Source organism: Coregonus clupeaformis, chromosome 8 (genome assembly GCF_020615455.1).
Source record: "Coregonus clupeaformis isolate EN_2021a chromosome 8, ASM2061545v1, whole genome shotgun sequence".
NCBI classification, from domain to species: Eukaryota; Metazoa; Chordata; class Actinopteri; order Salmoniformes; family Salmonidae; genus Coregonus; species Coregonus clupeaformis.
The window spans coordinates 57,863,337-57,879,346 of NC_059199.1; the positions used below are offsets into that span (position 1 = coordinate 57,863,337).

At 42.0% G+C, this 16,010-nt stretch overlaps 1 protein-coding gene across 2 annotated transcripts in view; it reads right to left on the minus strand.

The window, feature by feature from the left end:
* Positions 1 to 4,361: 4,361 nt before the first annotated feature.
* The window catches only part of LOC121572021 (exopolyphosphatase PRUNE1), a 33,988-nt gene continuing 22,339 nt past the window's right edge, over positions 4,362 to 16,010 (minus strand). For both annotated transcript variants that reach the window (XM_041883868.1, XM_041883867.1), the window contains 3 exons: positions 14,588 to 14,682; positions 6,356 to 6,514; positions 4,362 to 5,764 (listed from right to left, as the gene is read on the minus strand). In XM_041883868.1, coding sequence (XP_041739802.1) covers positions 5,279 to 5,764; positions 6,356 to 6,514; positions 14,588 to 14,682 — 740 coding nt within the window. In that variant the 3' untranslated portion in view covers positions 4,362 to 5,278. The remainder of the gene's footprint in view (positions 5,765 to 6,355; positions 6,515 to 14,587; positions 14,683 to 16,010) is intronic.

Sequence of the window (16,010 nt, forward strand, 5' to 3'; positions counted from 1 at the left end):
AAAGAAATGATGATGAATGTCATTGACATACAGTAATAAGTAAAATTATAGGATACTGAAGGATTTGTTCCTATGCTGGCCTCTAGTGGTAAACGTAGAGACGTACACTGTTCAGTTTTATGGATTGCAATAAATGTAGTGCGGGAAATAAGGCAAGGCTATCAACACCCACTGTCTTTCACCATTCTGTACTTTATTTTTCAAAGCTTGTATTATAATGGAAATGTAAAATGACTTTTGTAAGTAAGAACACATTTAAATTGCCCCAATATCACCAAGTTTGTCTTGCTTAGATTCATGCGATGAAGTGGTAACCAAAACTTGAGACAGGAATGCATGTGCATTAATATAATATCAAGCAACAAATGTGTAACATTACCTTGTTGATGGTATTTGGTTCACGGGCTGACAAACTTTTCAATGTCTTTGTAAAAGTACAGTAACTTTTCAGTGAAAGAGGTAAATGTTATGACTTTGCTGAACTCATGACGAAGTGTCATTTGTGCTGACACAATTGCCACACCTGAGAGTCAGTCAAGGTGTGGTGTATTTATTGCCAGTGGACCCCGTCCCTGTAACCAAGGCAACATGGATTGACTCCACAAACTCAGCTTTAGGGTGAAAACGTGTGCATGCTTGCTCAGTAATCATGCAATGTAGGCTATTGGGCTGTGTGACATCGAGAATCAAACAACAATGTCAGCACTGAAACAAATGATTACAACATGAGCAGAAAAGTAATGGGTGAAACTTTGTCTACATTTTATTTATACTATAAAACACATACAAACATCATAACCCCTATTCTGATACTAAAAGGTATGGCCTACTGTAGATTTGAAAGGTCCATCAAAAATGTACATAAGAGATTTTATACCCAAGGATGTTTTGGGCACAAAACATCCTTGAGTTGTCAACTAACTTGAATTCAACGTGAAATTAACCAAAACATTCACCATGACATTGGATTTTAGTTGGGTGTAAAACGTTGGAAAACGTTTTCCACATTGATTCCCATCTCATCCAAAAAGTTGACTCAAGTTTGCCAAAAAGCACCTGGAAGCACCTGGATGATCATCAAGACTCTTGGAAGAATGTTCTATGGACAGATGAGTCAAAAGTATATTTTTGGATATGGGTCCCATTATGCCTGGCGAAAATCAAACACTGCATTCCACAGTAAGAACCTTATACCAACGGTCAAGCATGGTGGTGGTAGTGTGATGGTTTGGGGAAGCTTTGCTTCCTCAGGACCTGGACGACTTGCCTTAATAGAAGGAACCATGAATTAGAATTATGCTCTGTATCAGAGAATTCTACAGGAGAATGTCAGGCCATCCGTCTGTGAGCTGAAGCTGAAGCGCAGCAAGACAGTGATCCAAAACACACAATCAAGTCTACATGAAAATGGCTAAAAAGCAAACATTTGAAGTTTTGTAATGGCCTAGTCAAAGTCCAGACCTAATCCCAATTGAGATGTTGTGGCAGGACTTGAAACAAGCAGTTCATGCTTGAAAACCAACAAATGTCGCTGAGTTAAAGCAGTTCTGTATGGAAGAGTGGGCCACAATTCCTCCACAAAGATGTGAGAGACTGATCAACAACTACAGGAAGCGTTTGGTTGGAGTCATTGTAGCTAAAGGTGGCACAACCAGTTATTGAGTGTAAGGGGGCAATTACTTTTTCACACAGGGGCATTGGGTGTTACATAACTTGGTTTATGAAATAATGTAAATGTTGCGTTATTTGTTCCGTCAGGTTTTGGTTGAAGATCTGATAATATTCAGTATCAGAAATATGCAAAAGTTGAGAAAATTAGAAATGGGACAAATACTTTTTCACAGCACTAACGTGTTGGGACATGAATGGCCGGGCGTGCACACACACAGCATATGGTGGGGAAAATGGTGAGAGCACACCATAACAAATCTGACACAGCTGACTGGAGGGGTGCGAGTTAGTGATAGGACACTAAAGATTCCAATAGTGCCTTGCAGAAACATTAGCTTTAGGTTATGATTTTGAATCAGCTCAATAATCCAGAATCAGTAAGAAGCGTGAATAAAACCTGACTACAACACAAACTCTTAAAATCAATTTTTAATAGAACAGCATATTTTTACATGTTCTCTTACAATATTTTCTTACACATGGTTTTCGCATTCAGTTTTTCTCACTTAAATAAAGGAACCACACAGCAAACACTTCATATTGTATACTTGAATACAAGGGAAGTTAAATCCCGATTGTACAGCATAAAACTACCCATGCTGAAAGGAACTGTATGTGGAGGGGTTGAGGGGGGGGGCATCTTTGGATTTAAGCCATGAGAAACTGAAAAAGGGAACCAGTCTGGTAAAAAGAAAAAAGAAAAACGTTGTTAATTACTTGTCTTTGTTCAACCTGGTTAGAAGCTAAACAAGTCCAGCAAGCTAACATTTCAAACCTTAAAACGCATGGAGAAACACCACAGAGTGCATACAAACACATGTAATCATGGCAAGGCATTCAAATGAAAAGGCAAACTAGTGTTTAGTGTTCATATTAAACTGCACAGTCACTGAGCCATTGCATTGTAAATCAATTTCCACAAAAGGTACATGGAGATAAAAAAGATTGACAAACATAATTTGCTCAGCTTTTTTGTGACCCCTCTTGGGAACAATGGATTTGGGATACAATATACAGTACATTGGTGTTGACATTGTCAAAAAACAATGTGCTCATGCATGTTTAGCTGGCAAAATATTAAAACATCTAAGCTTGCTGAACATCTACAAGCCAAGGATTGCCAAATCCTTAATACCTGAGGCTCAATATAGAAATCTTTCAGAGTATGTTTATTAGCAAACTCATTATCAATACCATGCTAGCCTAGACGCCATTTATTGTATAACTATAAACTAGGTGACTGAACATACCTTCTCACTGTGATGTAGGGAGGAAATCAATGAAACTGCATGGTTGATTTATATAATCAAGTATTATCATCAACTATACTATCTTCATTTAATATCTTCATTAAACAGTTCAACACAGTGCTAGTCAACATTTAAAGATGTTTTCTCTTGTCAAAGATATCAAATCTGGGAATTATACAAATTAATAAAAAGTTTTGTCCCTACTACCCTCCCTGCATTTGATGTTCCAAGATCCAAAAGGACTGGATAGGTGAGAGTAATACGGTGACAGCTTCACATACCCTATCAGAGGAAGCCATCATCTTATTACTTTCACGTATCGAAATCTTGTGATCTGGGAACACTGAAAGGGTAGGATCCAAGGGAAGAGACTAGAGACTAAAATGGAATAGGGTCATGTGCTCAGTTTCACTTGGCCAACTGAATTTTGAAGATTTTCACACCAACTACATAACATTAGAGCTGCAGTGTATGTAGTGAACAGAGGTCTACCCAAACAGACATATAATGACTCCACATCCACAACGATTAAAACATGACAAGGCACCAGCCTTAACATCATTGCCATGCATAGCAGCCAATGTGTTTGTGTCTATGCATTCATCTGTATGTGGGTTTGCCTGGGTGTGTTTGCACGTCTCTGTGGTACAGTAAGTTCAAAACTACTCCTCAGGCCCAACTACAGCCAGCTAATGAAGCAGACATCTGCACTAATGTTTCCTCAAATGAACCGCCACGAGGCTCTCTGGGGTACACGACATAGATTCCAGATCAGAGCAATTAATCACTAGCCCGGTCCCAGATCTGTTGGTGCTGTATAGTCAGCTCTGATGATAGTGGTTGGCAAGAGCACAAACAGATCTCGGATCAGGCTAATTCCTCACTGGTAACATAATCAATGGTGATTCTAGATGATAAGTTACCCATAAGAGTTGTATATATTTGGACAGCTGAAGTAGTTTTGTGATCTAAATCTCAGTGCGGGAGAGAGTGAGAGAGAGCAAAGGTGATTGCTGGCTGAGTATATTTAGATCTCTGAACAGGGGCAGGCAGTTCATATGCATGAATGAGCAGCAGAGTTGCATCCATCATCTGGTATCTATCTCTCCACCTTTCTCTCTCTATCTCTCTCTTTGTGGGGAGGATGTGAATTCTTCCCCCTTTTCAGATGGATTCCGACAATGAGGAGAACTCTGGGACTGAAATAACCCTGGTGATAATGTCATCACGACGTCACGCTAACCAAGAAAACTCTGCACACACGTCAGGAGATATCATGTGTTCAATCATCAGCCCAATAAGTCACATATGAAGCTGTACAATTTTTTTTTTTTTTTTTTAGTCATTTAGCAGACGCTCTTATCCAGAGCGACTTACATGAGCAATTAGGGTTAAGTGCCTTGCTCAAGGGCACATCGACAGATTTTTCACCTAGTCAGCTCGGGGATTAGAACCAGCGACCTTTCGGTTACTGGCACAACGCTCTTAACCACTAAGCTACCTGCCGCCCCAGATTGGTTGCACTAAAAACCAGCAAACTCAGTGGCCTTTCAGGACCAGTACTACTGAAACACATGCTGCCCTAATGGATAAAGTCATTATCCAGTGCAAGATTCTCCCTCATCATAAAGCTTCACTCAAATGCCTGTGACACTGAAATAGGCCCTTCAAAGATTAATTACGTTAGTCCATTATGTATTCTCCACATTTCCAATCCACTCCCCCTACACTTCGAGATGGCACTGACTAACCAATGAGGCAGTGCCACGTACTCAGATGTGATACAGAGGGAACACACACTTCATTCAACCTTCATTTGTGTCTGGAGTCTTTGATACAGTACTACTAGTCATGGCTTTTTTTCATCCGGTTGCCATATCCTATTCTTCATAATGTTCTATGGTGTTGTTAGTCCTGACTTGAGTAAAGAATCCATAAGAGCTGCTTGATGATCAGTTTGATGGCCACAGTAGTCCAGGGTCGTGTTCATTCGGGCACACCGTAGCAAAACGTTTTGCAACGGAAAACAAAAACAAGCATTTCTTAGTTCAGATGGTACCTCCCTGTTTCAGGCCGTTTTGTTCCGTTTTGTTCCTCCTGAACAGGCCCTGTTTCCAGTCAATATCAACGGAGCTGCTGATAGCAAACCTACGATTGCTATATAACCAGTGAGTGAGTTACTGTACATGGCCCCTTTGGATTGTCATTATAATCCACTATGAGATGTCCCTTATGAAACATACAATTGATTGATATGCTTCTGAGTTTGAACTTGGAACACTCCTTGTTATAGTCTGTTGGTTGGGTTGAGGTGCAGTCAGCCAGGGGCACTAGAATTAAAAGGCATCAACAGAAGGTTATTGTTCACCTGGCCAGTTGCCATCTTTATTTTCCCCTGCTTCCCCTCCCATGCGGCTGAACTTCTCCAAAATGGCTTCCGCGCTGATCCGTGGCAGGCCGGCGTCCAGTGGACAGCCCTCCACCAGGCTGTTCATGGGAGTGGCCGGCACCTGGAAGTCCTCCTCCGTCCCAGAGTTCTCGGTGCCCAGCAGGCGGCGACGATGGTGCCGGGAGGCCGAGAAGCAGCGGGGGCGGGCGTCGTCGTCGACACCTGGCGACCCTGTGGGGTCAACGTGGTCGTCCAGCTCCTCAAAGTCCTCCACCTCCCCACAATGCACTTGCTTCTTGTCCCACTCCTTCAGGAAGTCCTTGAGGATAGGCAGCACTTTCTTGCGGGAGGCCAGTGCGTTGCCTTGGAGATAGGACTTGATGTCGTTGAAGGGGCTGCTCATTGGAGAGAAGCTCAGAGAGGGGTTGCGGGCCTTTTCTAATGCTTGGCTCACCTATAGCAGAATGAGAAACACACAGTGTATTGCTATTTCATTGTTGCCTTTTTAACATTGACTAATATTCTCAAAATTGTCATGCCTGCATTTGCCCAAAAGGAAAAGCACGCTAATAATAGCAACAGGCAGCATTGAATACTTTGATATATCTCACTTACAGACATGCTTAATATCACAGATTAATACATAACAATACTATTTCTTTTCACACCAATGAATAGTTTCTGAGGGCCAATTTTAAACTAACAACATAGGTAGTTTGGCACAAAAGTAGACAGATTATTTTTATTTATTTTTAAACAGAGGGGAGGATAGATTCACACCGATATTCAAATGGCCTCTTTACAATAAAATGAACTCATATAAAATACTTTATGTGCTGCACATTTGGGAAAGCACAAAATGGGTCAATTCTGCTAAGTCTATTAGTGGGCTAGGTGGAACTACTACTTATTATATAACTACCCCTATCAAATCCTTACTATTATATTACTACCCCTATAAATATAATCTCAACTCACATCTTATGTGCATAGGGGTCTAGGGGTCAATATACTGTAAGAGTGGGCATGACAGTGCAGTTCATACCTCCTCCCTATAGAGGGTGCTGGAGCTGTAGACCGCCAGCTGCCGATGGGGCTCACTGCGTTCGTTGAAAGAGATTGTCATGGCGACCACCGCACCAAAACTATGTTTGTGACAGAACTCACAAAGCTCCTGTTGTAGGCTCCTCCGCTGTAGGAACATCTGTTGAACGAACAGGATGACGTACAACAGTAAACAAAAAAATGATATTATATAGAGAACAGACCTGGGTTCAAACACTATTCAAAATCTTTCAAATACTTTGAGTGTTTGATTGATTCCATTCCAAAAGGCAAGCTCAAGCAAGTACAGATACAGTATAAATTATTTCAAATAGTATTTGAACCCAGGTCTAATAGAGAGTAATGGTGACATGCAACAAAACTGTGCCATGCATGTGTGTACAGTCAACGCATGATACATGTGATGGCTTGGGGCTGAAGCCAGTAAAACAGAAAGTATTTGTAAAAATAATGTATTTGCAATGGGACTGAGGAACTGCACTGCAGTTAAACAGTCACTTATCTGATGTGCACTCACCAGGAGTCAACTGTCTGTATTCACTACAGTAGACTCCCACTCTGGACTCTTTTTCTGGGATCTTCTGCATTGCAGCAACGATGGCCACCCAGATATCAGGGAGTATTCTTAACTAACAGACATGACTCCTGTCACTATTGTTTAGCCTGGTCTGAAGCAACACAGTAGCTACTGATCTGTTATGATTATGCTAATCAGACGCTACAATTTACGCTCAGAGCCGTTAGTTTAATATAGGTGTCACTTTCACTCCTAGATGCTGTCATGACTTGCCCTCATGGGTTGAGGATCAAACATTCCTGCTAGGCAAAGGTTTGAACACTCCCTTTCCTGGGGGCCAGTTTTATGACTTAACAGCCGGTCATAAATAGTTTGCAGAAAATGACTCCTTTTGGTCTCTAGTATGGGAAGAAATAATTATTCCCTGTGAGACAAATGAAGTCTTCCCGCCAAGACTCCAACATCCAAAAGTGGATAATGAAACAATATTCCTCCTTAAAAGAATGTGGGAAACGGTCAGTGGGAATCTAAAGAATAATCATGTCATATTGTTTATTATTTTGTGATGTCATTAAGGATGGTATCAAGTAATAACTGTAACTCGGAAAGTGTACATATTCTATCTATCAAGTTTACATCTAAATGTTGTATAAAATATATGATTAAGTATGAGAGTATTTAGGTGAAGATAGGAATGTGATTTTAGTCTTCTAATGAGATAATAGTTTTTCATATAAACTATGCACAGTGACTAGCCATGCCCCGAGTGATATCAAAGATCGTGTAAACATGATGGAACGCCCCTTTTACCCCGATGTGCATAAAAAGCCTTGAAAAACAAATCAACCAAAGGAAGACCAGCAGACGTGAAGCATGAGCTAAACGTTGCAAAATGGTTTAAAACTACAACTCCATTACCAAAGGAAGACCAGCAGACGTGAAGTGTGAGCTAAACGTTGCAAAATGGTTTAAAACTACAACTCCATTACCAAAGGAAGACCAGCAGACGTGAAGTGTGAGCTAAACGTTGCAAAATGGTTTAAAACTACAACTCCATTACCAAAGGAAGACCAGCAGACGTGAAGTGTGAGCCAAACGTTGCAAATTTCTACCAGACCAGTAAGCCCCACGGCTTAAAATGGTTGACACTCTACAAGACCAAGAAGCGTGAAGCTGAAGCTACACGTTACAAAATGGTTAGACTAGAAAGACCAGAAAACGTTAGACATTAGTCCACACGTTTGAAATTGAGAAGTATACTGAAGAATGGCGCCGGAGAGGATGGCTGCTGTTTTACAGCCCTCTAACCAATTATTATTATTGTACTATTATGTGTGTTTTTTCGCGTTATTTGTAATTTATTCTATACATAATGTTTCTGCCATCGTCTCTTATAACCAAAAAAAGCTTCTGGATATCAGGACAGCGATTACTCACCTCGTATTGGACGAAGATTTTTTCTTCAACGAGTCGGACGCAAAGGATATCCTACAGACACCCGACAAGGCCCAAATCCCAGTCATTCGCAGGACAAAGAGACGGAGATATCGTGGACGTAGGTCGGGGTGCCTTGTAAGGATCCGACGGCGAGCGAGTAAACTGCCTCTTCCATCAATCCTATTAGCCAATGTTCAATCATTTGAAAATAAATTAGATTACCTAAGATTACGGTTATCCTACCAACGGGACATTAAAAACTGTAATATCTTATGTTTCACCGAGTCGTGGCTGAACGACGTCATGGACAACATACAGCTGACGGGATATACACTACATCGGCAGGATAGAACGGCTAACTCCGGTAAGACAAGGGGTGGCGGTCTGTGTATATTTGTAAACAACAGCTGGTGAACAAAATCAAATACTAAGGAAGTCTCAAGGTTTTACTCGCCTGAGGTAGAGTATTTTATGATAAGCTGTAGACCACACTATTTACCAAGAGAGTTTTCATCTATATTTTTCATAGCTGTCTATTTACCACCACAAACCAATGCTGGCATTAAGATTGCACTCAATGAGCTGTATAAGGCCATAAGTAAACAGGAAAACGCTCATCCAGAGGCAGCGCTCCTAGTGGCCGGGACTTTAATGCAGGGAAACTTAAATCCGTTCTACCTCATTTCTACCAGCATGTTAAATGTGCAACCAGAGGAAAAAAAACTCTAGACCACCTTTACTCCACACACAGACGCATACAAAACTCTCCCTCGCCCTACATAACTCTATCCTCCTGATTCCTGCTTATAAGCAAAAACTAAAGCAGGAAGCACCAGTGACTCGGTTAATAAAAAGGTGGTCAGATGACGCAGATGCTAAGCTACAGGACTGTTTTGCTAGCACAGACTGGAACATGTTCCGGGATTCTTCAGATAGCATTGAGGAGTACACCACATCAGTCACTGGCTTCATCAATAAGTGCATCGATGACGTCGTCCCCACAGTGACCGTACGTACATACCCCAACCAGAAGCCATGGATTACAGGCAACATCCGCACTGAGCTAAAGGGTAGAGCTGCCGCTTTCAAGGAGCGGGACTCTAACCCAAACGCTTATAAGAAATCCCGCTATGCCCTCCGACGAACCATCAAACAGGCAAAGAGTCAATACAGGACTAAGATTGAATCATACTACACCGGCTTTGACGCTCGTCGGATGTGGCAGGGCTTGAAAACTATTACAGACTACAAATGGAAGCACAGCCGCGAGCTGCCCAGTGACACAAGCCTACCAGACGAGCTAAACCACATCTATGCTCGCTTCGGGCAAGCAACACTGAAGCATGCATGAGAGCACCAGCTGTTCCGGATGACTATGTGATCATGCTCTCCGTAGCCGATGTGAGTAAGGCTTTAAGCAGGTCAACATTCACAAGGCCGCAGGGCCAGACGGATTACCAGGACGTGTACTCAGAGCATGTGCTGACCAACTGGCAAGTGTCTTCACTGACATTTTCAACATGTCCCTGACTGAGTCTGTAATACCAATATGTTTCAAGCAGACCACCATAGTCCCCGTGCCCAAGGACACTAAGATAACCTGCCTAAATGACTACCGACCCGTAGCACTGACGTCTGTAGCCATGAAGTGCTTTGAAAGGCTGGTCATGGCTCACATCAACACCATTATCCCAGAAACCCTAGACCCACTCCAATTTGCATACCGCCCCAACAGATCCACAGATGATGCCATCTCTATTGCACTCCACACTGCCCTTTCCCACCTGGACAAGAGGAACACCTACGTGAGAATGCTATTCATTGACTACAGCTCAGCGTTCAACACCATAGTGCCCTCAAAGCTCATCACTAAGCTAAGGATCCTGGGACTAAACACCTCCCTCTGCAACTGGATCCTGGACTTCCTGACGGGCCGCCCCCAGGTGGTAAGGGTAGGTAGCAACACATCTGCCACGCTGATCCTCAACACGGGGGCCCCTCAGGGGTGCGTGCTCAGTCCCCTCCTGTACTCCCTGTTCACCCATGACTGCATGGCCAAGCACGACTCCAACACCATCATTAAGTTTGCCGACGACACAACAGTGGTATGCCTGATCACCGACAATGATGAGACAGCCTATAGGGAGGAGGTCAGAGACCTGGCCGTGTGGTGCCAGGATAACAACCTCTCCCTCAACGTGACCAAGACAAAGGAGATGATTGTGGACTACAGGGAAAAAAAGAGGACTGAGCACGCCCCCATTCTCATCGACGGGGCTGTAGTGGAACAGGTTGAGAGCTTCATGTTCCTTGGTGTCCACATCACCAACAAACTATCATGGTCCAAACACACCAAGACAGTCGTGAAGAGGGCACAACAAAGCCTATTCCCCCTCAGGAGACTGAAAAGATTTGGCATGGGTCCTCAGATCGAAAGCACAAAGCACTGCCCCCCCACCCCCACCCCATCTTTTTACACTGCTGCTACTCTGTTAATTATTTATGCATAGTCACTTTAACTCTACGCACATGTACATATTACCTCAACTAGCCGGTGCCCCCACACATTGACTCTACACCGGTACCCCCCTGTATATAGCCTCCCTACTGTTATTTTATTTTACTTCTGCTCTTTTTTTCTCAACACTTTTTTGTTGTTGTTTTATTTTACTTTTTAATAAAAAAATTAATGCATTGTTGGTTAAGGGCTGTAAGTAAGCATTTCACAGTAATGTCTACACCTGTTGTATTCGGCGCATGTGGCAAATACAATTTGATTTGATTTGATTTGAAACTCTGAAACTCTCAACCTCTACACGAGGTGAAGAAGAAGACAATGCACTAGACCTTATCATTTCAGTCTGCAGCTGGCATGTATAGTCGTCTAGAGAACTTTCACTAAAGACACGAGATAGCGGACAATCCCTCTCAGACAACAGCTGGTACATCTGAAGTATTCATTCTAACCAGCACTACGACCAGAAACTCTACCAAGGACATTGGGATCTCTGGTGGGCAAACCAGACTCCTACATCATCAACTCAACTATCGAGGACAGCTACACGTAAATACATGTTGCATTTCTAATCCGAATGAGTGTTATTAGGGTGCATAAGTATTATGATTACTGTGAGCATAGTCTTCAAAGTAACCACGATAATTTGAATCTTTCTCTCCCTTCCATTCTGACCCCTCCACTACCCAAGCATTCATGCTAATGTTAGTCAAGTCCACTAGGGACCTGTTTTCATTGTACTACGTTAGTAATTAATAACCTGTGTGTGTGTTGGTATTGTGTTATTATTTAGTTAGTTAGTAAATAAATAATTAAGCCAATTTGTGTATTGCTGATTCATCAATAAGGTTAGGGTTCTTGCAGGTTCAAGGATTATGCGACGTTCAGAATGAGACTGATAAGAGGTAATTATTTAATAAGTGACTGTTATCGATATATATAACATACATCTTCTAAGAGTTTAATTTGGGAGATGGTAACTCGTTAAACAACTTCTTCCGTGGTGCCCCAAATTCCTAATGAGTTAATTGTTACATTATTAATTTAATCGAGTGACAATTAAACATAGTTAGGTGATTCAATAAATAACAGTCATACATTAAAGTAAGTCACGTCACGACAATGCCTTGTCACTGCATATACACTACATGACCAAAAGTATGTGGACACCTGCTCATCGAACATCTCATTCTAAAATCATGGCCATTAATATGGAGTTGGTCCCCCCTTTGCTGCTATAACAGCCTACACTCTCCTGGGAAGGCTTTCCACTAGATGTTGGAACATTGCTGGAGGGACTTGCTTCCATTCAGCTACAAGAGCATTAGTGAGGTCGGGCACTGATGTTGGGCGATTAGGCCTGGCTCGCAGTCGGCGTTCCAATTCATCCCAAAGGTGTTCGATGGGGTTGAGGTCAGGGCTCTGTGCAGGCCAGTCAAGTTCTTCCACACCGATCTCGCAAACCATTTCTGTATGGATCTCGCTTTGTGCACGGGGGAATTATCATGTTGAAACAGGAAAGTGCATTCCCCAAACTGTTGCCACAATGTTGGAAGCAGAGAATCGTCTAGAATGTCATTGTCTGCTGTAGCGTTAAGATTTCCCTTCACTGGAACTAAGGTGCCCGAACCATGAAAAACAGCCCCAGACCATTATTTCTCCTCCACCAAACTTTACAGTTGGCACTATGCATTGGGGCAGGTAGCGTTCTCCTGGCACCCGCCAAACCCAGATTTGTCCGTCGGACTGCCAGATGGTGAAGCGTGATTCATCACTCCAGAGAACGCGTTTCCACTGCTCCAGAGTCGAACGCTTGGCATTGTGCATGGTGATCTTAGGCTTGTGTGCGGCTGCTTGGCCATGGAAACCCATTTCATGAAGCTACCGACGAACAGTTCTTGTGCTGACGTTGCTTCCAGAGGCAGTTTGGAACTTGGTAGTGAGTGTTGCAACCGAGGACAGACGCTTCAGCACTCTGCGGTCCCGTTCTGTGAGCTTGTGTGGACTACGACTTCTCGGCTGAGCCGTTGTTGCTCCTTGACGTTTCCACTTCACAATAACAGCACTTACCGTTGACCGGGGCAGCTCTAGCAGGGCAGAATGTTGATGAACTGACTTGTGGGAAAGGTGGTATCTTATGACGGTGCCACGTTGAAAGTCTCTGAGCTCTTCAGTAAGGCCATTCTACTACCAATGTTTGTCTATGGAGATTGCATGGCGGTGTGCTCGATTTTAAACACCTGTCAGCAACGGGTGTGGCTGAAATAGCCGAATCCACAAATTTTAAGGGGTGTCCACATACTTTTGTATATATAGTGTATTTGCACCTCCCTGAGGCAGAGGCTCCATCACTAAAATGAATGAGACAAATGATCATATCCCAGGATTAAAAGCGAGTCTGATAAATACATTGGTAACATTGTAGCATGACTGAAGAGTAAAGATTCAAATAGTGGAATACAATTCTCCCAAAGGAGTAGGAAATATCTTGGTGAATCATCTGCAAACCCAAATTCGTTAAAGAGTTGGTTGGTCACTCAAATGCAAATTAGGCAATTCTAATGGATTGTTGTTAATGGGGATAAATAAAAGTTCACATACACCCAGTATGATGCTGAGAGGGTGATGTTAAAGGTAGACACAGCAATATTCGTTTACCACGAGGAGCAGGGCAACTTCCAACACAAAGACTGCGTGAAGCAGGAGGCTGCACTTGTCAGCATTTGTTGTCACGCAGCTATCACACTGCATTGGAAAGATGCAAACTCCTGTGCAGATGTTTAACAGTATACAGTTGAAGTCGTAAGTTTACATACACCTTAGCCAAATACATTTCAACTCAGTTTTTCACAATTCCTGACATTTAATCCTAGTAAAAATTCCTTGTCTTAGGTCAGTTAGGATCACCACTTTATTTTAAGAGTGTGACATGTCAGAATAATAGTAGAGAATTATTTATTTCAGCTTTTATTTCTTTCATCACATTCCCAGTGGGTCAGAAGTTTACATACACTCAATTAGTATTTGGTAGCATTGCCTTTAAATTGTTTAACTTGGGTCAAACGTTTCAGGTAGCCTTCCATAAACTTCCCACAATAAATTGGGTGAATTTTGGCCCATTCCTCCTGACAGAGCTGGTGTAACTGAGTCAGGTTTGTAGGCCTCCTTGCTCGCACACGCCTTTTCAGTTCTGCCCACACATTTTCTATAGGATTGAGGTCAGGGCTTTGTGATGTATTGGAATGGCCCTTGACTTTTTTGTCCTTAAGCCATTTTGCCACAACTTTGGAAGTATGCTGGGGTCCATTTGGAAGACCCATTTGCGACCAAGCTTTAACTTCCTGACTGATGTCTTGAGATGTTGCTTCAATTTATCCACATAATTTTCCTTCCTCATGATGCCATCAATTTTGTGAAGTGCACCAGTCCCTCCTGCAGCAAAGCACCCCCACAGCTTGTGTCATGCACAAAGTAGATGTCCTAACCGACTTGCCAAAACTATAGTTTGTTTATCAAGACATTTGTGGAGTGGTTGAAAAACGAGTTTTAATGACTCCAACCTAAGTGTATGTAAACTTCCGACTTCAACTGTATGTGTTGGTACTGACGAGTGCAGCCCCTTGCCTCACACTCACTGTCTGATTACTTAATATCACTGAGTCTCAGTTTAAAGCATGGTGGCATTAACATGGTGGTGGCAGAGTGGATTAAGTGAAGTAACGGCATGACTAGACAGTACGTACATCTAGTGTCATGTACACAGCGCTGACTGCCAGTCTCAGGTCACCCCCAGAGACAGCCTTCATGTCCTTCAGCAGGATCTGCTCTGTAGAAAGACCTGTAACACAAACCAATGGGCCAAGCAGTATTACAATGGCATTACAATGTAATTGGGTATAGATGCTACTGCATGACAAACACTACAGCATATCATAAGTTACAATGTAGATCATATATACAGGGCCCTGTGTTTTGGTTAATCATGGCACATGACCTGGATTTTAACCTTTATTTTTATCCTTTTCCAGAAATGAGAATTAGACCAAGAATTATAGCAATTGTCTGAGGATGATGCTGGACCATCTGACATAAAAAGAAAAGGGGACAGTTTGATGAAAAAGCTTTTTACTGGGCAATAAGTAGTTGCTACGTCCATTTTTGGACTTATCATTTAATGATATTTACCCATTGATTCTTGTAGAATATAACTTAGAAATGCCCCATGAGCTTAGTTCAAGTGTCGTACCTCATCATAACCCAAAATATAAGCTTGTTTTACTCCAATGTTTGTAAACAAAGTAAATGTAAACACTGTATAGCCTCAAAACATGATTAAAACTATAATTGTGATATCAAGGATGGTCAGTCCTTGCATCCATAATATGATGCAGCCACCACTGCGCTTGAAAATACAGAGAGTGGTACTCAGTAATGTGTTGTATTGAATTTGCCCCAAACATAACACTTTGTATTCAGGACAAAAAGTTGAATTGCTTTGCCACATTTTTTGCAGTTTTACTTTAGTGCCTTGTTGCAAACAGGATGCATGTTTTGGAATATTTGTTATTCTGTACAGGCTTCCTTCTTTTCACTCTGTCAATTAGGTTAGTATTGTGGAGTAACTACAATGTTGTTGATCCATCCTCAGATTTATCCTATTAAAGCCAATAAACTCTGTAACTGTTTTAAAGTTACCACTGGCCTCATGGTGAAATCCCTGAGTGGTTTCCTTCCTCTCCAGCAACTGAGTTAGGAAGGACGCCTGTATCTTTGTAGTGACTTGGTGTATTGATACACCCACCATCCAAAGTGTAATTAATAACTTCACTATGCACAAAGGGATATACAGTGGGGGAAAAAAGTATTTAGTCAGCCACCAATTGTGCAAGTTCTCCCACTTAAAAAGATGAGAGAGGCCTGTAATTTTCATCATAGGTACACGTCAACTATGACAGACAAAATTAGAAGAAAAAAAATCCAGAAAATCACATTGTAGGATTTTTTATGAATTTATTTGCAAATTATGGTGGAAAATAAGTATTTGGTCAATAACAAAAGTTTCTCAATACTTTGTTTTATACCCTTTGTTGGCAATGACACAGGTCAAACGTTTTCTGTAAGTCTTCACAAGGTTTTCACACACTGTTGCTGGTATTTTGGCCCATT